Below are 27843 nucleotides of genomic sequence, written 5' to 3' on the forward strand. Positions count from 1 at the left end.
CGCCATTTCAGGAAGTCAAGCGGGGTTGAGGGGCGGGGCTTCGTTTGAACTCCGCCCACACCTCCTGGTTGTCATAGTAACACTGAGGGCGCTGAAGTTGTTAGTCTCACTAGACTCTAGCCGCTGTCATGCAGTACACCGGGAGCAAATATATCGGGTCATACATAAACGGGAGGTAAGGTCCCATTCGTCCGTGTGTCCACTCCCGGGCTGGGGAAAGGCAGCTGCTTTTTAGTTTCCGCCCGGGATTTTGAGGCAAGCATTTTCAAATGCTTGTGCTACTAACATGCTCATGTACACATGTCTAATAAGCCACTTAGGTGGGACTCATTTAATTTATTGTGTGATATGTGTACGTGTCCCAGCACTCATGACCATCTGTAACCAAAGTTCCTCTTCTGGCCTCTGTGGGTACCAGGCACGCACGTGGTGCACATCCATACATGTAGCAAAACACTCATATACATTAAAAAATAAAAACAAAGTTTTTTTAAAAATGACTTTTTAAAAAAGGAAAACAGGAGCCTGGACTAAAAGAGCTGGTTCCAGGACAGCTGGGGTTCTTACACAGAGAAACCCTGTCTCAAAAAAAAATTGAAAATAAGAAATGCTATTCAGCAAATGCTGATTGTAATCCCTGCCCTCAAAAAGCTCATACAGACATGAGGGCAAGTAAGCCTGACACAGTTACAAATAATCAAGGCCAGCACTGTGGGTATAAGAGACCGAGGACCCAGTGTAGCTAGCAGCTCCACATGAAGAAAGTGGAATATTTTTTAGAGCTGGAGAGCCTGAGGCTGGGGGAAATATATTGACAGATAAGTGCTAGTTGTTGGGGTGTAAATCACTCCATGGGGCTGTGGAGATGGAGAGATGAAGGGCCTGATTTGGGAGGGTCTGTGTACACAGGCTAGAGGAACTGCAGGGTGTTTTGAGTTTGAGGCTGTGGGAGCAATGGTCTAGCCGGCCATAGGGATAGATTCCTAGAGAGAGTGGTAATAATACATATGGGTGATGACTCAAATCTTCAATTAGCTTTGCAAGGGAGATGGTAAAGGACTCAAGACTCTTGTCTGACTCTTCAGAACGTGGCAAAGATGCTGGGTGTACAACACTTCCACGACAGTGATTTAGTTCAGGCTGATCTTGCACGTACATGGTTGAACTTAAGCAAAACAAGCGGCATACTCACTCTTACAAATACAATGCTAAGAAGCGATGGAGTAAGAATTTCTACCCATTTCTGTGTCTAAACCACATCACTTCTTCCCACTTGGCCTTGCTACAGCAGAAGTTTTGTCAGGTGGAGATGGAGGACTGGGTATTCTTGGCACAGAAACCGGGAAACCCACACACATCTTTATGATGTGCTCTGCACGTAAAGTCAGTGAGACAGACGGATACCGACAGAAGGCCAGAATTCTACACACTTTCACCTGTCTGTACTGCACCAGCCACTCCTTCTCATCCCAAGCAATGAGGTCTTTTTGGTACTACTGTAGTCACAGTACTGAAACCCAGACCTGACAGGAGCCTCTCAATTGCCCACAGCCCACAAGAAGATAGTCGTTGATTTGCTGGCTGTTTTTCTTTTCATAGTTCTGCCATGTACTCTGCCTGAATCTTGGTTTTTAGCAACAGGCAACTTAGTCATCCTTGGGGCTGCTTAGATTCCAGCATGTGATGAGAGAAACAGCACTGAGAGGACCAGCCTTCAGCTGGAGGCGGACCTCGATTTCCTCATCTTCAGAAGGCAGATACTTAACAGTATGCATACAGATGTTGTTTCACGGAGAGATAATGGCAGGGGAAGGGGGGCTCTTTTCTTTCTTGGTCTGAGAGGAGGCAATTTATTTTTAGAGTTTAAATGCCTGGAATCACTTCTTATATAGAATAAATTAATACTTAATGTTTGGTTTAGGTAGACTTCCCATTGCTGGTGGGAATATAACATTGGACAAGTGCTCTGGAAAAGCTTGACATTTTCTTAAAAAGTAAGACAGTCATTTGACTCCTAGGTATTAGCCTGATAAATGGAAATACACACTCATACAAAGGCATGCTTGTGAGTGCTCCAGCAGCTTTATGTAACTGAGACTGTAATAACCGGAAACTGGAATCAACCCAAACGTCCAACAACATGTGAATGAGCAAACCATGTGGTATATCCATTCACTGGAAGAGCACACAGCAGTGAGAATGCTTGTTCACACAGCAGTAACATGACTAGATCTCAGAAGAATTATATTGTGTGAAGGAAGTCCCCCCTCCCAAAAAGGAGCACATAGTATATGAATTTTATATAAAATTATAGGAAATGAAGATGAATTCATGGTCACAGAAAATTGATCAGTATTTGCTTAGGGGTAAGGAATGGAAAGAACAAATAAGAAAGATTAAAGAAGATTATGCAGCAGCTGGGGTTGGGGGATATATTAATTATATTAACTATGATGATGGTTTCCAGGATATGTGTCAAGACTCACAAGCTATACACTTTAAGTATGTGTATAGTTTTGCATATCAATTATGCTTCATAAATAAACTGTTTTAACAAAACATTAAAATTCATGATTTGCTTGTACCATATCTAAATATAAAAATGAAAAACCCGGTATAGTGCCTTATACCTATAATCTCAGCATTTGAGAGGCTGAGGCAGGAGGATTGACATGGCTTCAAGGCCAGTCTGATCTATATGAGTTCCAGGTCAGCATCAGCTAGAGAGTGAATCCCTGTTGACAAATAAATAAATAAATAAATAAATAAAATGTAGGGCCTCTCTGACCTCATGGTCATGATTTCCCTGGAAGTGCTGCACAGTTGAGTTCTAGATGATTCTACTTCAGAACACAGAGAAGAAAAAAGACCTTCTACATTTTATAATAGCCACCATGCCTCATAGTGATTCCCATTTGACAAATGAAAAAGGTAAGGTAAGGTGCAGAGTGATTTCTGTAGCTGGCCCAAGCTAACACTTGACAGAACAAGGATTTGCTTAGTGGGCAAGACTGAACTGGTCACGGTGGACTCCGAATCAGCTGCCTGAGCCGCTGGTGTCTGCAGTTTCTGCTGTGTAGCTCTGACACAGTCCACAGCCCTCTCTGGACCCAGCATCAACTCCAGGACAGTCTGCAGGGGCAGAAGGATGATAGAGCAAAGGCTTCGCATCTTAAACAACTTTTTTCCTCGGTTTTGATGAAAACAAAGCCGCACAAAAGCTCTGCCAGAATAGTGATGGATGATAACACCTAAGGATGGAGAGTGACTGTCTCCCAATGTCCTTACAGGATGGAGGGCAGTGCGGAGTACATCCTCCCTACTGATACGAGATACGCTGGGAACATGAAGGATGGCATGTTCCATGGAGAGGGAACCCTGTTCTTTCCCAGTGGGAGCCGATTTGACGCCACCTGGGAGAAAGGACTGGCGGTGAAGGTGACCAGCTGGGGCTTCGGGAAGGGTCTCAGGCAGGAAGAGCCCCCCACCTACCGTAGCCCCTTAGCCTCCCTACCTGTTGTTGCCTCTTTCCATTCTCTCCTCCCTCCATCCTGCTGTGCCATTTACAGTCTGCTCTCTGGCCAATGACTCTATCTCTGAAATGCATGCTCCTCAGTGTGTGTGTGTGTGTGTGTGTGTGTGTGTGTGTGTGTGTGTGTGTGTGTGTGGTGTCCCTGGCTGTCCTTGACCTCACTATATAGACTAGGCTGGCCTTGAGCTCACAGATCTGCCTGCCTTTGCCTCCCGAGGACTGGAATTAAAGTGTGCATCATTACTGCCTAGTCCATGCTCCCCAGCCTTAAACTAACAACAGTCAGCGTGGTTATCTACTGCTGCTGTGGTGGATTACCCCTCAGCTGACCATTGTAAGTCAGCCTCCAGGTACCATCGTATGGCTCTGGAGACTGGAAGCCTAAACAGGGCCAGCAGGCCAACTCCAGGAGAGAATTTTTTTTTTAATATTTATTTATTTATTTATTTAGTATGTATACAATAGTCTGTATGTATGTCTGCAGGCCAGAAGAGGGCACCAGACCTCTTCACAGATGGTTGTGAGCCACCATGTGGTTGCTGGGAATTAAACTCAGGACCTCTGGAAGAGCAGGCAATGCTCTTAACCTCTGAGCCATCTCTCCAGCCCAAATTTCTTTCCTCACATTTTTTTCTACCTTCTAGAAGCTGCCTGCGTTTCTTGACTCAGGCCCAGGTATCACTCCAGTCTCTGCTTACAGCTCCAAGTCACTTCTTCTCCCCCTGCTCCTGCCGTCTCGTCCTCTCCCCTAGACCTGTCTACCTCTCTCTTGTAAGGACCCTCACATTGAGAGATTCTAGAAAAGGTCTCTTTTAAAAATTATGCAAGGTAACACATTTGCAAGTTCCAGCAGGTCTGGTCAACTTTGTGGGTAGGGTGGGACGGCGTAGCTCAGCCGTCTACAGTGGTGCAGACTGTGAAGGAGAAGTGTGTGTTCTCAGCCATCTCCTGACACACAGCATACACTCAGGAAATGTCAGCTTTTACTGCCACCACCTCTGCTACATCATCTAATCCAAAGGTTCTGATCTTGGGGCTTATGGGTAGAACTTAGGGATCAGTGGACCCCTGATTTATAGACACACAAAAGCCTCTGTGAATATGGAACTATATTTTTCTGCGGGGAAATGACCTGCACTCATTTGAGTTTCTCTGAGTGTTTGCTGGGCCTGACTCATGACCTAAATAAAGGTTAAGAAATGCTTCTTCTTTTATAGCTTGGGGACTCTAAGCCTCAGGAAGGGGATGTGACTTACCCAAGGTCACACAGTGAACAAACAGTATTGTGGGAATTTCCACCCATGTTTCCTGAGGCCTAGGATGATGTGCTCTTTACATCCTGAGGTTCCCTTTAGCTCTGAAGCAGCAAGAACAGAATGCACATATCTGGACAGGAGGCTGTAGCTCCTGGCTCTGGCTTTTCCTGCTACAATAATAATAAAAGGAAAAACAGCATGTGCAAGTGTTCCTTTGTGGGTATTAGAGCACTCAGAGGAGAGTGATCAGGAGGGCACGGCAGATAGACAGAGTCTGGCTCATAAGATAATGAAAGCTGGGCCACAGTGTATTCTCTGAAAGCTGGAGGCCCAGAGAAAGCCAGAACTGTAGTTCCTGTCCAAACTGAAATGCAGAGACTCTCAAGAGGCAGAGGCCAGGTGTGCTAATGTCCAAGGCCAAGATGAAATGGGCTTCCCAGGACAGCTGAGAGCAAGTGGTCCTTCCTCTGTCCCATCTTCTGATCAGGTCTTTAACAGTGCCCATCTGTATGGACGAGGGTGATCTCTGTACTCAGTCTGTCAACTCAAATGCTAATCTCTTTGGAAAACACACACACCTCCCAGATAAGCTTGGCACATACCTATCTCACCAAATTTCCAGCCACCCCTATTATAGGGATACTGTCATCCTAATCCTATAAATTTGGAACCTGATCAGAGCCTAGAGTAGGCCACCTGGCCAGCTCCACGCAGTCGCCATGATTTCTGCATCATACATAGGCTGGGTGCAGTATCTCTATCTCCCTTAATCTTCACAACCATGGCCATTGTAACAACTGTCACTTCATTCCTGAGGCAGTGAAAAGCCAACCGTTTCCTTGGTAACAAGGCTTTGGTCTCCTCTGGTTCCTTCCAGGGCAAGTACACCTTTGCTGATGGGCTGCAGTATGAGGACAGACATTGGCACTACTGCGACAGTTATGACCGGAGATTCCACACCGAGATCTGCTATGGCCTGAAGCCCTCAGGTAGCACACCCACAGTGAGAAGGAGGTTGAAGGCACCTGAAATGAATGCCTGGTCCCCACAGAGCCTTCCCAAGGGGAAGATGGATGCAGCAGGCCCAGGAGAGCCACAGGACCCAGTCCTCACATCTCAGGCCCTGGGCTGGCCAAGGGGAGGAGACCAAGGAACCCCACTTCTCTGTGCCTCAGCTTTCCCCATCCAAGTCTGGGAAGCAGTGTTTTCTGCCTTACAAGTCCATTGCCAATAAGAAAATTTGCACCTGGAATGGTGCTTTGCATGCATGTCAGGTGCATGGCACATGACAGCTGTCATGCTGAAAATATGTGAGCATTACAGCACAAGAGGGTAGGGAAAGGAGACACAGGCCGAGGGGACATGTGCTCTGTGGGCTGGGTCCCTCCAGTCCCTGTCTTCTCTTAGACTGCTTAGGGTGCCCCATCTGGTCACTCTTCCCTGCCCTGCCTCACAGGGGAGAAAATCGAGAGCATCTCTAGGATGGCAACTCGACTGAGGTTTCAGCTACTGAATGGCCTCAAAGTCACTGGCATGGAAAAGGCATTCAACAATCATTGCCAATACACATGTATTTTGGTCAGGGTCAAGTGTATAATTAGACAACCTTTAAGCATTGTTTTTGTGTGATGCAGATATGCAAGCACGGCATGGTGGGCATTTGGAGAAAGGGAAATTCAGGACTTAACATTAAAAAGAACATTCCAGCATCCCCCTTTACTCCAGTCATGGCATTCCAAGACTTAAAATGTCTGTATGCCCCTTCCTTCCTGGGGAAGTGCCCCTGACTTAGGGATCAGACTCAGACCCACTCCTTCCCTCCTGTGTCACTTAGCACCCAGGGCCCAGAGCCTGGCAGCTTCCTAGCTAGCTTGCACTGGGCCTGTTACTCAGCCTCTGATGTGAGTTCCCTCTGTAAGAAGGGGCTACTCTGAGGATTACCTGAAACAGGAGGTGCCAAATGTCTAGTACACAAGAAACAGTGAATGGTACCACTGATGTGGGATTCCCCTCTGTATGCTGTGAACCATTGGTTAATGAATAAAGCTGCTTTGGCCTGTGTCAGGGCAGGATAGAGCTAGGCAGGAAAACTAAGCTAAATGCTAGGAATAAGAAGATGGAGTCAGAGAGACGCCATGTACCTGCTGAAGGAGACAGATGCCCACAGACCTTACTAGTAAACCATGAGCCTCGTGGTAAAATACAAAATAATAGAAATGGGTTAATTTAAGACATAAGAGCTAGCTAGCAATGTGGTTAAGTTGTCTGTGTGACTATTTCGGGTCTGGGGGACAGACTCTGCCTATAGTACCACTGTGGCTATTTCGGAGAAAGTCCAGGTGCAGACCTCTGTTTGCCCTTTCCTGGTGACCTCCCTCTCTAGGTTCTGTTCTTAGGTTTCCTGGAGTGTGGCCAGGGGTTCTCACCTGTGACCTCTGTCCTACATATGGCCAAGGATTCATACCTGTGGTCTCTGTCCTGCATGTGGTCAAGAGTTTACACCTGTGGCCTCTGTCCTGTGTGTAGTCTAGGGTTCACACCTACGGCCTCTGTCCTGTATGTGGTCAAGGGTTCACACCTATGGCCTCTGTCCTGTGATCAAAGGTTCACACCCATGGCCTCTGTCCTGAGTGTGATCAAGGGTTCACACCTGTGGCCTCTGTCCTGTGTGTGGCCAAGGATTCACACCCATGGCCTCTGTCCTGTGTGTGATCAAATGTTCATACGTGTAGCCTCTGTCCTGCGTGTGGTCAAGGGTTCACACCTGTGGCCTCTGTCCTGAATGTGGTCAAAGGTTCACACCTGTGGCCTCTGTCCTGAGTATGATCAAGGGCTCACACCTGTGGCTTCTGTCCTACATATGGCCAAGGGCTCACACCTGTGACTTCTGTCCTACATATGGCCAAGGGCTCACACCTGTGGCTTCTGTCCTGAGTGTGACCACAGGTTCATACCTATGGCCTCTGTCCTGAATGTGGTCAAGGATTCACACCTATGGACTCTGTCCTGAGTATGATCAAGGGTTCACACCTGTGGCCTCTGTCCTGTGTATGATCAAGGGTCCACACCTGTGGTCTCTATCCTACATATGGCCAAGGATTCACACCTGTGGCTTCTGTCCTGAGTGTGACCAAGGGTTCACACCTGTGGCCTCTGTCCACACACTAGCTAGCCCTCTCTTGAATCTACTCTCCTGGACATCTCTGACTCACCCCTGGGTTTCTCTGACTTTATCATGGTGGCCCAGGAAGTGGATGAGGATGATATCAGAGAAGGCAAGGGTCCAGCTCCCAAGGCCCTGCTCACTGCCCCTTTTTCAAATGCTCCCTGGGCCCTGTTCCTGATGACTTTGCTCCTGGTTCTGCAAAAGTAGTCTTTGGTCCCACGGCCACATAAACAACAGCATGTGTGTGTGTGTGTGTGTGTGTGTGCGCGCGCGTGACCTTGGTGATGTACTAACTGTCCTTTGTGCCTCCTTAAGGTATCTCTCAGCTCACCAACATGGACCCACCTAGAAAAATCCCCATTGGCTGCTATGACTGTGGCGATGGCTTCTACGACCCCAGGACCAGAGTCATCAAGGATTACCGGAACCGCTTTCTGAGAAATGCAGGTAGGTGTATGCAGGCACTGCGGACATGCTCTGTCTTCACCTGCAGGGATAACCGCACACATGTGCATGCATGTGTGTGAATATATTAAGAAAGAGATGAATATGGTCATCTGGATGTCCCCTTGACCTCAAAGCTGGCAGGTCTGTGTATGGCCAGAGTGAGAGCAAGGACATTCCAAGTTTATCTGTGAGAGCACAGGAGTGTGTGCAGAAAGAGTAAGGCTCTTCTCTCTGTAAGCATCCCTTCATTAGCATTAGTAGACTCCTGCCATGTTCTAGATGCCATGCTTGGCACTGGGTATAGCAGAGAGAAGCTACATTCCAGCTCCTTCCTGCTGGAGCTGATGTTCCCATAGGCAGTAGAGAAAACTACAGATAACTGATTGCATCATGGAGCAGGCCATCAAAAGGAAGACATGGCCCTAGAAGTGGAAGGGTGGGGGCACCATGAAGGAGTAGTCTAGGGTCCCTAGTCTAGAACCAAGGTACCAGAGGTTTTGAGAAGGATGTAGCATCTCAATTGGCACCTAGGAATTGACCCTGGACATGGGGAAGGAGCTTGTCAGTCAGTGGGAAAGCACAGGCATGGCCAAAGAGCAGTGACTCCATGTAGTCCAGGAAGGCTGGCTGGCTGACTGGCCCTTCGGCTAGCTGGCACATCCAGAACTTCATTTTAGTGAGAGACCCCAAGGCTGATAAGATTTCACAGTGACCTAACTCTTGGGGGGCAGTGTACAAATAAAAATATGAATGTTTCCTATAATTCATGGGGTCACATTTGTTTCCCACTACTTCTCACAGCCCCACTAAAGTACTGATAGCTATGTCCTTCTCAAAGACGTGCACACCTTTGTAGACATGCGCGTGTGCGCGCGCGCGCACACACACACACACACACACACACACACACACACACAGAGAGAGAGAGAGAGAGAGAGAGAGAGAGAGAGAGAGAGAGAAGGAGGGTGTACTTTTAGGGGTTACAGTCTGCGGAGGAGCTCTCTGTGTGAGGAATACCGAGTGAAGCAGAACGGCTGCGCGGCAGTGAACAGCATCCCCTTCCTTCCCACAGGGACTTAACTCACTCAGTGGGGATGCAAAATGTTGCCAATAGGGCTGGCATGAGAGCCAGGGAGGCATCTGCTGATCCCAAGGCTGGAATCCAGAACTGCTTTGAAAAGAGCATACGGAATGCTGAGATCCAGGGCCCAGCGACACCCCTTCTTGTGGGGACACTGTGCCTCAGGACCAAGTGAGCCAGTGCTAAATAGGGTGACTTCCCCACGGGCCTGTCGAATGCTAGTGTCCCTCTCACGTTTATTTCAGCTGTAAATGCCTAGCACCAAGAAAGCACCAATAGAACATTGAGACAACGGAGAAAGTCACACACAGCTCCACCTCTGGGCCTAGGGCAAAGGGCAACAGGGGGTCACAGGAAGTGAGTGGAGGTACTAAGGAACTCTGAGAAGAGGGCATTGTCAGGCTGCAGCTGAGCTCCAAGTGGGTACTGCCCACTGGAGTCTGTGAGGAGTGCAATGACACTGTTTCTGGAAGTGTAGAAAAAAATGACATTGGGCCAGAAATGCTACTTCTAAGAAACATTAGCGTGAACAGCAAACAAAACAGAAAGGAACCAGAGAACTGGCTGGCAACGTGCAGCTCTGTATTAAACCAACCAGAGTGACACATCTTCACAGTGCACAAAAAGATCATTCCATAGCAAAGCTCATTGGAGCCACGCTGCATCACCTGACAGGACCACCCCCTTGAGAACTGGGATCTGTAAGCCAGTGAAGTTTGAAGCTGCAGGGCAAACATTCTTCCTAAAGCCTGAGTCAGTGCAGCAGGCATGCCTTGGCACTGAACACAGGGCTAGCATACAGTGGATGCTCATTAAATAGGTATGAAGCAGGGCCGGCTGTATCTCAAGGTAGACAACATTTGTCTAGTATGCATGAGGCCTTCATTTCAATCCTGAGGGCAATGAAAAAAGTAAGGATATGTAAACCAGATAAATCGAGGAATGAATGTGAACTATGAACCTCTACCCTGGGGGTAGGTGCATGGGAATATATTTCTTGCATGTCTCTAATGTGTTTGACTATGAAATTTCCTGGGAAGTGGGGGGGAGCGGGAGCATTTTGCAAAAGTAGGGCTGTATGAAGTCTATTCTGGAACATTCCAGAGTGTGGTGTGTTTGTTTTAATCTTTCTCCGGTTAGGGTAGGATGCAAGAGATTCATTTGACACTTTTAAAGGTTTGAATTGTATTCCAGTCCCGTTTCCCAAGAGTAGCATCCTGCTCCAATGAAGAGTCACGGCTCCAATGAAGAGTTCATGACAGACCCAGAAGCACACATTTGCAATGTAATGGGCAGGACTTTTGACTAAGTGGGAGATGAAGGAGAGGGAAACATGATACAGAGAACAGGGCTCACAGAGGTAATGGGTCTTAAAGAATGAATGACTGGGGTGTCGCTTAGTTGGTAGAGTGCTTGTCTCATATGTATGAAGCCCAGGCATGGTGGCACATGCCCATAATCCCAGCACATGTGAGGTGGAAGCAGGAGAACCAAGCGGACAAGACAATACCCACACATAGCAAGTTTGAGGCCAGCCTGATCAGATGTGTTTAAACAAACAAACAATGGATACATAGTGATTACACTAGCAGGAGTCAGGGAGGGGCACGTTAGGCAGAAAGAATCTGTAAAGACACAGAGTAACCAGTGTTCCTGAAGAAGCTGTTCTTGGTGGTGTACTTAAACATTTTGGGGCTCTTGGAGGGTGGACACCAATGGTTTGCATGGCAGGTATTTACACACTTGTTGTGTGTCTGGATCTGGGCTAGGTGTGGGGATGGTAGCAGTGCCCCAGAATCTTCTCCAGCGGAGCAGGAAGGACTGCTGAGGAAGTGATCCTTACAGTACAGAGTTGCTGCCAGCACACAGGAGGAACACCCCACCCTAGAGGCCAGCAGGCCAGGGCGGTCTCACAGAATACCTCTGAACCAACACAAGAGCAGAGAGACACAGCAGGGCTGGGAAGAGCAGGAGACAGCATGTGCAAAGGTTAGAGTTGGGAGAGAGTGTCTGTCACCTGGGAACCACAGTGACAGGAGCATGGTGGGGGTAGGGTGGACAAGGACTAGAGGAAGGGGATGTTTCAGACTGATTTGTCCTTTAGAAAGACCTACACAGAAAGGAAAGGGCAAAAGAGTTAAGTTTAGACAGGAGATCCTTCTGGTAAGATGGTGGGTGGGAGAGGGCAACTGAAAGGACCCTGGTCGGCCCAGGCTGGTGACCCATAAAACCTGGGTTACAGTTCTGGCCCCAGCTCTCTGAATGTAAAGCCACCTTGAGGATGCTCTTCACTGCTGAGCCATCTCTCCAGCCCAAGAGATGCCTTTCCTAACTGGGGATTGTGGCACCTGCAGCACTCAGTTACTGTGAAAATTAACTTTTCTTTTAAGGCAAGGTCTTGCTATGTTGCTCAGGCTGGCCTTGAACTCCTGGGCTCAAGCACATCTCCTGCTTCAGCCTTCCAAGTAGCTAGCATCACAGGCATGCAAGCTGTGCTAGGCTTTTAGTGATAATTTAAATCCACCCTTCTACTCACTAAAAAGGTTTGCAAACCTCCAGCAGAATATGAGCAGGTGACCTGGGCTCTCCTGAGTTTGGCTTTTAGGTTATGCCAGTTAGTTTTCATTATCAACTTGGCAAAATTGAGTCCCCTGGGAAGAGTGTCTAGATCAATTGTCCTGTGGGCGTGTCTGTGAGGAGTTATATTAATACTTATTTGAGATGAGATGGCCTTTCTTCTGTGGGTGGCATCATTCCCTGGGCAGGGCTATGTAAGAGTGGAGCAAGCAGGCTGAGCCCATGGGGGTGTGACCAGCTCTCTCAGGCTCTTAATTCCTGACTTCGCCTGGACTGTAGCCCAGACTGTGGGCCATGTGGAGTCTTCCTACCTCAAGTTGCTTTTGTCACAGCAGCAGAGAAGGCACAGGCCCTGAGGCACATCAGGAGTGTTTCCTCCCGATGACTACACACGTGACACAGCCCATGTGCATATGCCTACCGCGCACATGCAATGCTCAGTGTTTTCTAGTCTGCTCTTTGGTAGGTGCTGGCTGCTCGGCACTATGTTGAATTCACAGCTCTCTCCAAGGACTGCCAGAGGTGGCCTTTCCTGGCTCCGCCTGCCTCCCTCTCCTCTAAGGTCACACAGGCTTCCCAGTAGTGCTTAGCCTGTGACAGTGAAGTGTCTTCGTTTGGGAGCTCATGAGGTCATGGACTGGGCGACTATGTCTGTCATCACTGTTCCTGGCATCTCACAGGTCCCATGAGCTGATCAAGTCTTTGTAAAAGGAAGGACAGGCAGGCAGCGCCCCTCCTCTCACATCTCGCATGTTCTCCTTCTGAGATTCAAAGTTCAGTTCTCATACATAATAGACAACCTGCTGTTTTGAATGAAAGCAATCCATTATATTTTTACATGGTGCCAAGGTTTCAAATCATCTCACTGGCCAACACAGGGTCATAATCTGGGGACTCAGGCCATATCTGATCTGCAGGGTTTGTGTTTCTGGGTCTAATGTTTGAGCTTGGGCACACAGTACTCGGGTCCCTGCTGTGTAGCTAATGGCATTAGCCGTTTCTGTCTTCCCCACAGCTTCTGCTTGTGTGCTGCCTCAAGCCTCATGAAAGCCTCCATACGTACATGCTGGCATCTGGAACGGAGGCAGGAGATGTCCTGAGATGAGACTGTCAGGTCTCAGGGTGGTAGGTAGGCTGGAGGCACTAGAACTATTCCATCTCCCCATCGGTGATCTTTCCATTCCTCCCTGGACCTTCCTGTCTTAGAATGGTAACTTGTAAGTGATGGCCGCTGTGATAGTTAGTGCATGCCCCTCTCAGTACAGCAACACAACAAACCAGGCTTGTTTAGGACCTTTTGTCCCATGAGAGGCTGAGGACTGGGAGAGGTGCTGTAGGATTAAAGACGCAGAGCCTAGAACCCCATCATTGTTAGGCCCCTAGTCTGAGATCACACACAGGTGAGCTGTGTGATCATGGATAGCTCACTTTGTGCTCTAAGAGCCTCAGTTTCCTCATCTATGAAATGGGTATTGTGGTAACATCTCTCTGGAGGATCTGCGGGGCAAAGGGAGAATAAGTACATGACTAGGCAGCCCAGCACCTGGCCCCACAGGTGTTCAGTGATTGGCGGCTCGAGGCTGCTATCACTATGATGATTACTGACTCAGGCTGAAGGAAAGAGGAGTAAGTGGGGCCCTGGGGCTTATTATGTTTTCTCTGGATGCTAAGGAGCAAAGAAGTCTCTTGGGAGACATGTGTGTGATTGGCTATGCTAATTTTGCTGCCTCCTCCCAGCTCAGCTTGGGAAACAGAATGCTGCTGGAAGCTAGGGGTCCAGGTCTGGGTTCACCTTGTTTGAAGGTCTACCTTCCCCACTCCTGTGTTCTACACCATGTTCAAGTCCACCCAGGCTACTAGCCATCTGTGAGTGAGCAGGGCACAGACAGCCTTTCCTGCTCTCCTACCCCTGCCATGGACCTCCTCATCCCTCAGCATTAGCACAGAGCCAGGCCATGAGGCCAGCCTGATGTCACTTCAGGATGACTTCCCCCGCACACTCCCCTCTCAGGGGGCAAGGCTGAGAAAGCTCCCTGGAGGGGAGACTGGCCAGGCCCTGGGCTTTGGACTTCTCTCAGCTCTCACACCTCACCTTATCTGACCTGTAGTTTACAGTGTGATGTCAGACAGGCAAGTTCCTTATGGGAGCCTGGAGAGATGTCTCAGTGGTTAGACCATTTGCTGCTCCTGCAGAGGACCTGTGTTCGAGTCCCAGCACCACATGGTGGCTCACAGCCCTCTCTGTAACTCAGTTCCAGGAGATATGACACCCTCTTCTGGCTTGTGTGAGCACCAGGCAGGCATACACATACACATACACATAAAATAAGTCTTTAAAAACAGAATTTGCTTCTGGTTGGTCACACAGCTGCTGACAAAGTTAGGCCCAAACCCAAAGCTTGTTTGCTGTAGTTCAGCTGTGGGCACAGTCCCTCAGAGCTCCACATGTTGAAGGGTCGGGGCCCCAGGGGGTGTTATCAGGAGGTGGACCCCTAGGGGAGGCCCTTAGGTCACTTGGGGCATCCCATCGCAAGGGTCAGTGAGACCTGGGTTCCCGTGTCACAGCCAGCCCTTCACATGTCACCCTCCGCTGAGATGCCACTCTCACCAGAGGCCCAAAGCAGCCAGGCTGCCACAGTTGGCTGGGAACCTATGACAACACAAGCTGAATAGACTTTCTCCCTCTGTGTTCACTGCCTGGCTGCTCGGTTAATACACTAGTCTTTTCTTCTTGCGAATGTGTACTAACTCATTTCATGCTCATTGGCCTCTTTAGCTTGGGCATACATGGTTCATGGTTGTTCCTCTACCAAACACAGTCACTGGAGCTCAGGAAGGTTCCCAAATGGATGAGAAGGCCCACTCTAGAGTCTTAAGACAAAACCACTACAGTCTCCCAATTAAGTGTAACCTTTTTTGAAAAGTGGTCCTTTCTACACTTTGATCCAATGAAGAAGCATTTGAAGATATTCAGGTCAATTGCTTTTAATACGATGAAAAACCAAGAGATTAATTAATGTTGCTCCCCCCACATGTGTCGCCTTCACCTTCTCAGGACGGATTAGCCAAAGTGACGTCGGCATTTTGTTCATGTATCTTTTTATGTGTCTGTTGCTCACCTCCAGAGTACTAGTAGGAGTCATCTGTGAGAGTACTATGCCACTAGTCCTTACTCCCCCTCCCAATTAATGACACCCCATGCGAGTCTCCGATGAAAGGCACATTATTAATATTCAAGGAAAAACCCTTGTAACCATTTTAACAGATACAGCTAACAATGAACTAAATTTGCTTTGTGCAAGACAGAGAGGGAGCATCCCAAATTAGTTTATGTAAAAGCTGAAATCCTTCCTTGAAAGGTCTCAGTACCATCCCCAAAGAATATCCCGATCATCAGCAGTGCCGTCAAGATTCCCGCCAACATTATCCCCTTTGTTGTCTGCAATGTAGAATCAAGCACATCTGGCAAATGTCCTGGAGCTCACAATCTCTCAAACGGCATCTAATTCCCAATGGTGAAAGAGAACGCCACTGCCTAATCGCGCTTCTCTTCAAAATAGCGCCGACTTTTCTTCAATCAGAAACAATGGCTTGGTTTCATAAAAATATCACACACTGGTGATTATTTGCAGAGAGGCCCTTTTTACGCTTGAACCTGTGGGTCCCAGACAGAATTCAAAATTAAGACCATGGACCTCACTTGAATGTGTGCTTGGTTCAGCGGGCAGTGGGAAGAAAGGCTGTGACCTGGCCTGTGCTGTCTGGAGCCTTTGGGAGGAAGAGGAAGATAGTGGTAAGAGCTACCACTGAGAGGACATCCACTATCACATAGGAGGAAGTCCTGCTGTCAGCCATATTTGACAAGCTGAGGTTCAGTGAGTTTAAAGAATCTCCCCCAGGAAATTCAGCATGGATAGGAGTCACATTCAGGCTCACCTGCATGCCAGGCCTGTTCACAGGGGACAGGCAACCACCCCAGGCAACTCTGGAATATGTCAGCTGCAGACTGTACACCTGAAAATGGAAGGCACGTTTAGTTTTCAGAAGTTTAAACATCCCAGATGCTCAACAGAAGGGAACCAAGGGGCATATGGGATGTGGGATGTTATGGCGGTTATGAGCACCCCTGCTGCATCCCAGGGATAGGCCTCTACCTCCCATGACACCAGCAGCCGTGGTAAGTGGCTCTCCTGATCATCCTCACTTCACAGATGATGAGATGGAGGTACGGTGGTTCAAGGTCAGCAGAGCTGGAATTAAACCCAGGGCCAGCTGACTCCAAAGCTAAATAGCCATGGTGTTGAAGCCAGCTCTGAGTGCGGTTTGCTGTGGGGGAACCAACGGCCTTCCCAGCACCTGAGATGGAGCAGTCTGAACTACAGACGGCCGCTTTGCTAAGAAGGGTCCTCTGCTTTATGCTCAAAATCCAGCTCGGAAAGAGAGTCCCTATAGAAAGTCAAGACTCCCTTCATCTTGAAGCAGCTGCTTTCCCCAAGATGGCCAGTCCCAGGCCTGACCCTCACACTGTCAACCGTGGTCCGTCCAGCCAGGGCTAGAACCCTGATTTTCCACTGACAGCTGCAGCTTCTGCCCTAAACCCAGGCTATCTCTCTGTGGAGCCTCCCTGGGGTTTTCTGTAAGTGGGCCAGTGAGGCTCCCGCATGGCCCCTCCCACTGCTAGCTCTCTAGCAAGACAAAAGGCAATTTACCCAAATGTTATAATCACCTGGAGGCTGGCATGCAGGGGCATCCCTGCTTTATCTGTGGCATTGTCAGCAGCACCATAATGAAGGCTTTGTAGAGGGATAATATCATACTTGTAACTGCCAGATAAAATGCCCTTACAGATCACACATCCCTCCTAGCAGACGTGGATATGTGCCGTCAGCAGAAGGCATAGGAAGGGACATTAGGGACACTGAAGCCTCTACTGTGCCAGAAACTTAGCCCATCCCCAGCCTTTGAGGAATGCTATTTTCCCTACTTGACAGATGGGGGAAACTGGGGCCCAGGGAGTATGTTATTTGCTAACAATTATACCTCTGTTAAAGGGAAGAGCCAGCATTTGAACCCAGGTCTCTCTGATAACATAGGTAAAGCTATGGGGCCCTCTTACCAAACAGAAGTTGGCCTAGAAAGGGTAAGGCTGGTCCATTTGAAAGCTACCCACGGGTCCCTGTCAAGATCCATGCTTGGTAATGACAGCCTGCCCTGCTTGCTGCCCCTTCCTGACCTACAGAACTGCCCAGTCACCCTCTCACCTAGCCACTCCAAAGGTCTTGGAAATCCCCTTTCCAACTGCAGGACCATGGACTATGCTAACAATGCTTCCCTGCCCCCGGGGCAGTCTCCTGAAGGCATCCAGAGGCCATAGCTTCCCCTTCCGCAGCTGGAATCAGCCTGGCCAGCATGGTTTGTATTGTCTCCTTTAATGGAAGTGAGTGCAAGGCCAGAACCCATGGGCAGAAGCCTCACTTCTCTTCCTCAGTTCGGCTCTGGAAGTCAGGGTACTTAGCTGAAGCCCATACCTAGGTCTGAGGGGCGCTAGAGCCACGGGTCAACTCTTGGAGATGCCACTGCGAGCTGGGAACCTTTGAGCAGGTGGCTTACCTTCTCTGAAATGCAGAGTCCTATGAAAGATGGGAGTAGTAGAGGCCCTGTCATATAAAGTTACGGTGAGCATGAAACTGGTGCAGGCAGTCTAAGCAAACAGAGCGTGCTTCTGCCCATGGGGCGGTGCATGCCACGATCACGGGAATGGTGATTTTGTACCACGGATAGAAAGCCGAAAGCAGGTACATCCTTCACACCACACAGCCAGAGTGATAATACTTTGAAAACTGAACCTGTGGCTGCTGTTCCCAGATCTCTCCTTGGTGTTTGGTTTTGGGGCACAGGCCCCTCATCTTCATCCTTTCTTATCAACCTTCAGATCCCCTGACACCCGAGACTCGGGTCTTCGCTTTTCTCCTGTGCACATGAGGGCTTCATGTGACAGCGCAGAGCTTTCCCCCAAAACCCCAAATCAGTTCAGGATGGAGAAAAAGCACAGACAAAGCAGGCAGACACAGGAAGCCTGGGGCCTTCAGGGAACCTAGTGCTCAAATAAACCACAAATGACACGTGGAAGGCAGTCCAACACACTTCCATGTGGCCTGCGATGTTCATGTTCACATTTAATTTAAAATATTGAGTAAGAGGTTCTTTCTTCCAAAACTAAGAATGCCCTCATTTCTTGGGTACCCAGAGCTGCAACAGCAGTGAGCTGAATGTGTGACTGTGTCTGGTGTGCTTGAGATAATGGCCCAGAAAATGAGGTGCTAAGGTTGACCTTCAAGAGCAAGAGGTGGGAGCTGGGCGATAGCTCAGCCTGTTAAGCGCGGCGCTTGTGCATGCGAGGTCCTGGGTTCGAACCCCGGGTCCGATTCTCTCACAGAGCGGTTCTGTGTCCCGTGTCTGTGTCTGTGTGAGATTTCCCACGCCCTCTTGTGGCGTGGGAAAAAAGAGCAAGAGGTGGGGTTTGTTAAAAGAAAGGGAAAGAACAGTAGGGGTCCTAAGACTTAGCACTATGACCTGCTTGTGTGTTAGAGGCTGGAAGAGGACACTCAAGGGGACTTCCCAAAGCAGTGATGTCCAGCAGGGCTTTGATGGATGTGTCCGAGTGGGTCTGAGCTGTGTGTTCAAGACAGAGGATGAAGTGAGTGAATGCTGGTTAGGGTGTTTGGCTTCCATCCCTCAGACAGTGAGCAGTCAGGGCCAGAGCTGCCGAAGGGCTTCTCAGGAAGTGGGGCATGGCCACACCACGGGCTGCAGGGATGAAGACAGATGTGGCTCTGTCGCTGCACCACATCTGTCTCTGGTGAAGAGGCTTTGGTTCTGAGCCTGAACCCCCTCCCCTGTGATCCAGAGATTGTAGCACTGACTGGTTGTTTCGGCCACCCCAGCCTAATCTGGCCTCTGCCAACTGTACACTGGCTTCCATCATCCACGTAAACCAGAGATCAGGGCAAAAGGAGCAGATACTATGAAATCAGGCTGACCTGATTCCATGAAGGGTGACCTTGGCTATGGTACTCAGCTTTACTGAATTGTCTTATTACTATAGCAGACATCCTGAATGTGGCCGAGAAACACAAATCAATTATCAGTGCTCAAATAGTAAGGGTAGGGAAGCAGGAAGAATAGTGTGGTACCAACAGTGTGAGTCTTATGCACTCTCCACTCAGCTTGCACTTGCTCTGGGGTGGGAGAGAGGCCAGGTGCACAGTCCCCACTCCTGAATGCCTCCTGTCCACACTGGACACAGATGACAGTTTTAGACTAGTATCACTCACACGCACAAGTCATGCGTGTTTCATCACCTCAGCAACAGGTTCTCTTCTTTGTTCCAACGTGGTCAAAAACGATAGCACTCAGAGAAGTGTCCTTCTAGCCTAGGGCCTTCCTAAAGAACTTCTAAGTTTCTTTTTTTTTTTTTTTTTGTCTCGAGGCACTTTCCCTTAAGCAGCAACTGAAGCACTCACAACTCCCGCCCTAAGCCACAGCAGCCAGACTTTCAGAAGCATCTGAAAGCCTCAGTGAGGCTCACTGAGGGAGGGCATGCGTTCCTGGGGTGCCCAGCACCTGGCCCCAGATAGATTCTGAGATTCCTGAGATTCTTAACTCACCTGTCCCCAATGAGAGCTCCTAAGGCACCCAAGCCTTGCCGCCTCTATCCCCATCATTTCAATATATTAAAACAAAGTACAAGCTCTGTTTACTGTTGGTCTCTCCAGCTCTCTGCGGCCCATTATCTGACTGCAGCTCTGTTACACTAGCTCTGATTCCTTGGGAGGGTTGTGTATAGCACAGAATTCTGGCAAAACGAAGAAACAGCCTGCAAATAGATTTCAAGGATAATAAAATTGTTTTGATTTCTAGAATTAATAACTAATCAAGTTTAAATGCATTAATTATAATATTTATTTATTTCAGTCTTACCATTTCCTTTTTTATTTCCAAGCCTCTCATATTTGAATGGGCCTTGGCAAGCTTGTGGATGCTGGGTTCTGCAGCTCTGGCTACCAAGGGGTGATGTGGTTTGTCCTAATCCACTCCCAAGAGGATACTTCACTACAAGGAGAGACAAGAGCAGCCTACGGCTTCTCGCCTGCCTGCAGCAGGCTCTGCCTGGGCAGGGACTTCTCAGTCAATATTGACAGTACTGAGGTCTTCGCCTCTGGCCACCACCACCACCAGAAAAGTTCCAAGTCTCCTTTTTGTTGGGAGTTGTGAAAGGAATGCTAGGGCATGGTGGTATTGGTCCACCTCCACCATCTCATGCATTTGTCATTTGTACTGAAGGTGGGGCAGAGCTATGGGGTGGATGCCTGCCATGGGCTGAAAGTCTGACTTGATTTGTAACTCCATCCCAGTCTGGACTCCTGTTGGCATTGACCCCAGGAGTAAAGGGCAGTATCCTGTGACATATGCCCTGGACCCACTGCCAGCCTGGCATGACGAGGTTGGCTGTTCAGATTGGCAGTGTCTCTTCCCTGTATTTGTGATCCCATACACTCCAACTTCAGATACATTCCCACTGCCACACTCAGCCAGCTCCACGCAGTGTGCCACACATACACCAGAGTTCCATGCATTACAGTGTGTTCCTTCCACCCTCAAACATAACCACTGGCACACTCACAGGCACACAGAGTAGAATGGGCATTTGTTCCCTGCACACACTAGCAGCTTCATTGAGCCTCCCACTCTGCCCCAATAGAGTGAAGAAGGAGGTCACTACATCTCCTAAGCCTTCCTTATGGTAAGTGATGCAGTCCCTTCTCACATTGAGAAGGGATGAATGCACGCACGCACGCGCGCGCACACACACACACACACACACACACATATACACATGCACACACTACCTCCCACACACCACACACGGGCACACACACACACATACATATACACACACTCATACCCCCCCACCACATGCACACACATACACATGCACGCACACTCACACAAACCCCCACACATGCACGCACATACACATGCACACACACCATACACATGCACACACACAACCACATCACACATACATGTACGTGCCCATGAATGCACACACACTCACACACACACACACACACACACACATACTCACATGCACACATGAAGCTCAGCGTCCCCCCCCCCCCAGGCTCTGGCCTGGGCTGCCCTCGCTCCCTGAGGTCTGCCGCTTTGTTCATTCTGGGTCTCCTCCCTTTCCCAGTCCACACCCCTCCCCTCACACTAGTGGAATCTGCATAGGAGTGGTGACCACAGGGTTACATAACCCAAAGGTGTGCCAAGAGCCCAGCTTGTGGATGCCCAGTGACCCCAATTTACCTGTTTGCCCACCACAGCTCACCTGCCCCAACCTGTCCTCTTAGCTTTGAACAGAACTCATTAGCTGAGCTGTGCCTCTTGATCCTCATGGTGCCAATTCTGAGTAAAGACCTCCTCCCTGTGGTTCCCCCCATCCCACATCTGGCAGGGACACAGAAGTCCCAAGGGTACACTGCTGAGTCCCTTAGGGAACACACCCTTGCAATCATCCAGTTTGGGAATTAAAGACCCACTGGAACAATGTCTAGCTTTCACCTCCTCAGTGTTCAGGGAGCACCCTTCTTCCCGGCCAGGCCTCCCACTGTGCAGATGGGATCCTGCCTCAGAAATGGAGAAGGGCTGCTCACCCAGCAAGTCAGTGGCTCTTCATCTGACCCAGGTCTGTCTGGCTCAGAAATCCTACCTTGTAAAGACAACTAACTTCTGGCTTCTCTCTGGGTCTTTGGCATTCTCTGTGCACCAAGAGTTGTCCTAAGCATGTTTCAGACGTGACTTCATGACAAAGCTTCCTGAAAGAGACATTTTTAGAGGGGCAAACAGGCCCAGCAAGGTGGCAACCTCTTGCCCAAAGTAGTGGCACAGAGCTCCAAAGCCATACTGTGTGTGGGTGCTGTATATATGTGTTTGTGTGCACGTTCTTGTATGTTGTACACATAGAGGTCAGAGATAACTTCAGTTACCTTTTTCTATTGCTCTTTACCTTATTAGTTTTGAGGAAGGGTCTCTCATTGAACCTGGAGCTAGTCAGCAAGCTAGTTTCATCCAGACAGCAAAGGCAGCAAGCCTCAGGAATCCACCCATCCACCCTGTCTACAGTGAAGTTACACACTTACACAGATGCTGGTGTCTGACCTCACGTCCTCACACTTGCCCCACCGAGCCATCTCTCCAGCCCTCGAAAGCCACACTCTCAACAGTGTGCAGCCACACTGTCCCCTCTCTGCTGTTTCCTTGCAGCCGGCCTCCTCTTGCCTCAGTGTCGTGCTAACCTGCAGACTCAACTGCTGTCAGCTTCTGTGACCTGTGCACAGCTTGGCAGGCCTGGCCCACATCTGGACCTTCCCATCTTTGCTGGAAGTTCCTGCAAGTGGTTAGTCCTCAGGTATGATCCTCGGCCAGGTGGTGAAGTGCCCAACCTATGGCCTCAGGACACAAAAGGCAGCAGCAGCTGGCAGTCCTGGGCCTGTACTTGGCAACTTCCTACTATCTGAGGAGCTCCATTTGCCCAAGGAGGGAGGATATTCTTTTTTTTTTTGATCTCAGTCCCACAGAGTGCATCTATTACTTTTATGTCCCCAAGTTTACATTTCTTTATTCATTTGTTCACCATATAGTTATTAATTACTTTAAACGTTCTGAGTCTGTGCTAGGCCCTGATGATGTGGCTGCTGTTTGAAGCAACATGACCTTGGCTTCATTGTCTGGGAAGCCTGGCATCCAGACAGGGCTTGTGAGGGTGGAGCGCAGGTAAGCATGAGGGGCCAATCTACACACATCATGAGGTCCTTTGTGTCCAGACAAGTAAATGCATAGGCCCTTTCCCAATCCCATAGCCTTTACCACTATAGGAATTTAGACTTCTGAAAGAAATCTCAGAGCATCACAGCTAGATCAACAGTTGCTTGTGTTAACAGGAGTAATCTGACGTCCGGATTTAAAGTATACCATAGCTGGCATGTTCTTGTTTAGGCCTTTTATTATTATTATTATTCTTTTTTCTCTGAAGACAGAACTTAACTTCTTGTGCCTATCAGGTGAGTATCCTAGTCTGGTGTTTTAGAAGGTCTAGGTATCCCAGGCTAGCTGGAAACTTCCTTATTCTCTAGCTGCAGACTCCTGAGGCAAATCAGGATGGAAAAGGCTTATTCCAATTCACCTGGCAAAGCATTTACTGGGCACCTACGTGTGCTAGGTGCAGTGGTCCCTGCACCAAGAGCTTAACTCTAGGTAGTGATTCCCAGCCTTCCCAATGCTGGGACCCTCTAATACAGTCCCTCATGTTATGGCGACCCAACCATAAGGTTATTTTTGTTGCTGCTTCATAGGTATAATCCTACCACTATGAGGAATCATAATGTAAATACCTGATATGTAGGGTATCTGATGTGCAACCCTCAAGGGGTCTCTAATGGAAAGGGTGGCATTATCTAAGAAAGGATTTTAGAAATCTGGTGTGAGGGGCCAAGGGAGACAAACAGTGAATGTTTTCGCTTGGGCAACTGGCTATGCTCAGGGGTCTGGCTTCTCTTGGCGAGCATGATATCTGATAAGTAAGGAGCACACTCGGTTTTCATGCATTTGAAAGGAACAACCGTTTTATTTGAGAGCAGTTATAGTCACATGCCCAGTGTGAGGATCCTACTGAAATGTGCGATTTTCAGCACGCCACATGCCCACATTCTCTTATTCATAGCCACTGTTGTGTGACACACTTGGCAAATTAGTGCATTTGTACCTATACTAGTGTTGGTGAACTAATTTAACTAAGGTCTAAGGCTTATTCCAATCCCCTTTCTTTCCCTCATATCCACTCACACATGTAGTTGTGTCTTTGTGGGCTCCTCTGAAGTGTGGCAGTTGCTCCAGCTTTTCTGTTTGATTTAGTGGGTTTTGTTTGTTTTCAGATGGGGTCTCATTATGTAGCCCTGTCTGGTCCAGAATTCACTATGAGCCCAGACTAGACTCAGTCTCAGAGATCACCTACCTCTGCTGCCTGCATGCTGGGAATAAAGGTGTACGCTACCATGCCTCATTAGGATTTTTGTTTGGGTTTGGCTAGGAACTGATCTCAGCAACTAGGCTACACCCAAAGGTGCTGCTTTTCTTGTTTGGGGGGCAGTTTTAAGGAGCACTGGTCATGTATTTTGTAGGACGTGCCTTGATGCAGAAAGTTTAGATGTTTCTCTTCTGATCAGACTGTGATTGTAGGATTTGGGGAGGAAGCCCATAAAGGTGAGGGCCATTTCCATCCCCATTGTCCTGAACCTTGGTCCTAGCTGAGGTCAATTTCTCCATTGCAAAGTTACTGTGTGTGTGTGTGTGTGTGTTTTCTTCTCCCTTCTTTTGGAAGATGGTTACTCTGCAAGGCATCTATTCAGATTTTTGTGTATTTTTGCCAATATTTTATGCTAGATTTTTTACTTTTTTGAAGTATACAAACATTAGTATTTTTAGGAACCTAAAAATCTTGTATTTCAATGAACAAAACACATAAAAATCACCAAGACATTATACTGCAGGGCAGGACAAGAAAGGCAAGGATTATTTAAAAATTTTTCTGTGATCAGATCACATTAAGGAAAGAAGATTTAGAGAACACTGAAAAACAGGAAGGAAAATCACACTTCCCAGAGTTACCCCAATTCATTTTATCATTTTAAATTTTTTTCGAGCCGCAATTTTACATGGAGTAGGGATTTCTGTATAAAAGTTTACGGATTTTTGTTGTGGGTAGGTGTTTTGTTTTGATGCATCATCTTATTATTCTGATTTATTATCTCATCAAAAGCATTTCCTCTGTGTTGCCATATCGACTTCACAACTATCATTTTCACTGGCTGCTAAATATCCCTTCCCCATGGCTTACAATGAGAGCCCACTGCTTCCTCCCCAAGCCAGAAGGTTGCTGGCATGGACAGTATTTAGAAATCATTTGTTAAATGAATGAATAGACAACAAAGTAACCATTCCCTAATTTAGAAATCTACATCGTTTTCAGTTCTCTTGATTCCAAACAGTATGGAGACAACTACTACATTACTTCCTTAGGATGGTGTCCCAGAGTGACATCACCAGATCCAAAAACTTAGGATGATGTTAAATGCACCAAACCAGAAGTCTTCCCCTCCCGCTCCCACTTCCCTTTGCACCACCCACAACTCTGCCAAGGCTGATCATTTACAATTGATTAAAGAGTTCGTGGGGGTGTTTCCCCCATCTTTTTTTGCTTTCTTCCTTTCCTCCTCCCCTCCTGCCAAAAAAGGAGGAAAATTACCCGAGAAGGTGAAGATGTTCTCAGACAATCATATTAACATATTCCAACAATCGCAATTTGCAAAATAGTAATCACTACTCTCGGGCTCCAGGAGGCATTAATCAAAGCTACAGGTTTAATTCCATTTTAAATATTGATGAAATGTGCTCCAGCAGCCTCACCCTGGCATGGCAGGGCCAGGGGAACCGAGGAGGTGGAGGGAGGGTGGAGGAGCAGCTGCCCGAGGAAAGGCATCTGGGATTCAAATTGGTGGCTATGCAGCCAGGTAGAGAGTAAACCGAGTAGTGAAGAGGGCTGTTAAGTCCATTGCTGTCAATTTGTAACCATCAGGGAGGGGCCTGAGGACTGGTTCAGCACAATACACCCAGTTTGTCTGGTTTCAGGGGTTACCGCTGAAGAGGCTGCAGCTGCACTGATTCGAATAGCCTGGAGACTTCAGAACTGTAATTATCAACCAGGCTGCTCACAGTGTGGCGAAAGTGGGCTCCACCAGCGGTTAACTCCTTGTGTGCTGACAAATCAGTGCAGCACCCCACCACACACCCTTGGGTTGCCAGCCTTAGCTAGGATATTCAGGCAGCCTGCTAAGGGAAACTGAGGCCCAAGGGCAGAACCTTGGTCATTCTCCCAAGGGCAGAGCACGTTCTCACTAGCAAGCCCTTTCTCTTAAGTCACATTGAGAAATACTGAAGGTAGGTAGGGGCTAGCGTGAGGGTCACCTACCAGGGCCTAGCTCTTGCAGAGGCAGCTTTGGCTCTCACATCATCAAATTTGCCCTGGGGTGAGAAGTTAGGCTGCAACCAAGAAGTTAGTCTTACAGCCAAGATGAACTTTGGCTGAGATTCCAGAAGCTGGGGATCTAAAATCTCAGTTCTGGGACATGATCTCCCCAACCCCTGCTGTATTCTTACAGAGACCCAATGAGCTGCAGGGCTTGTGGGACACATTCAGGTATCCACGAACTTCTTCCCATTGTGGGACTAGTGACCTTAGGGAGTGTCCCTGGGCAAGGGCTGGAGGAGGTTTTCACTAGCCTTCTGCTTTTCAGCTTTCATTGGGTCCCCTTGGTCCTTAGATTCCAGCGTTTGTCACCTGAGGAGAATGGGTAATACCTTTCTTCTATGGGAGGCAGTGGGTTAAGCAGAGGTAGGGAGAAAATGCCTCCATTTCTGTGGCCCAGAGGAAGCTATCCTGAGGACAGGGATGGACAGGCAGGTGGTAGGGGGTATAGGTGAGTGAAATGTGTGCAGCCCCATGGTGCTCCTCTCAGAACAAAACGCAGGCAAGTTCTCCCATGTATCCACAAAGGCAGAAGTCCCACTCTGCCTGGTGTCCCTGGTTCTGGGAAGCTGGAGGTGACCCTTGGAGAACAGAGTCAGCCATGAGAGCAGCCAGCTGCGGAACATGAGGCAGTGGTAACAAGCAAAGAACTAGCTGTGCAGTTGGCCACAGGAAAGTGAAAAGGACCCAGATCGAAAGAAGTCCCACACAATGCGGCTCACAGCACAATGCCATTTCTGTAAATTAAAAACACATTTGCACACAAAACAAGAGGGCATATTTTACAAAGCTGCATGCATTTTAGGGGTGCATGCCCTGCTATTAGAGTGGGTCCCTGTTGTGCTGGGGGAGGGACTGGGTGTGTGTTTAAAAGAGAAAGAGGGAGAAAAGAAAAGTCAGATAAATTCACAGAGGGTCCCATACAGAAGGGGGGGGGGGGATGCTGCTTATGGGCTGAAGATCGGTGCTCACTCGATTGTGAAGCTTGGAAAAGCGTCAGCCATGGGCTGAGATCCTCCCGGCTCTCCCACATGCTGACCAGGAGGCTGGGCACTGTGGCCAGACCTCTGTGAGCCCCTGCTCATCTGCACGGTGGTGGGAAAGATGCACTTGTGGGAAGGCCATGTGACGGATGCATCCAGTCTCTGAAAGGATGACACCAGCAGTCCCCTCCGTGTCTCCCACTGTCTCCTAGCACTTCTGCCTAAGTCTGGCCCAGTGTGAGCAGGCTGCATGGTTGTCAGCAGGTGCATGTTTTAGTGTGAGGCGCTCACTCCACCCGACAGGATCAAATATTCTCAGGCTGTCTTCATCAGCTCCGTCCTCAAACCACACACTCTTGTCTAACTTAGTGGTCCATTTTCCCAGCCTAGGAGCATTGCTGAGGGATGCTGCAACAGTTAAACAAAGATCGGCTCCAGCCATTCAGAGCTAAACACCTGGGTCAACAGTTGGTGCTGGAAGGCACCCAGGCCCCAAGATCCCACCTGGGGGTCTCCCAGGGCCAGGGCCTGAGGGTCCTAGTGAGTACAGGTCTAAGTGTCTTCTCTCCCTGCAGATGATGATGAACACGAGTGGATCGTCAGGACCTGCCGCAAGGGCTGGGCAGAGAAGCCCGCACAGAAGCCCAAGCTGTGA

General features: G+C 48.7%; 1 protein-coding gene across 1 annotated transcript; it reads left to right on the plus strand.

Annotated features, from left to right (window-relative positions):
- The first annotated feature begins 128 nt into the window (after positions 1-128).
- On the plus strand, positions 129-27843 carry Morn5 (MORN repeat containing 5). The gene is made up of 5 exons (XM_038338074.1): positions 129-175; positions 3291-3438; positions 5666-5777; positions 8270-8401; positions 27764-27843. Exons 1-5 carry the CDS (start codon positions 129-131, stop codon positions 27841-27843), a joined length of 519 nt encoding a protein of 172 aa, XP_038194002.1.

Source organism: Arvicola amphibius, chromosome 7 (assembly GCF_903992535.2).
Source record: "Arvicola amphibius chromosome 7, mArvAmp1.2, whole genome shotgun sequence".
NCBI lineage: Eukaryota > Metazoa > Chordata > Mammalia > Rodentia > Cricetidae > Arvicola > Arvicola amphibius.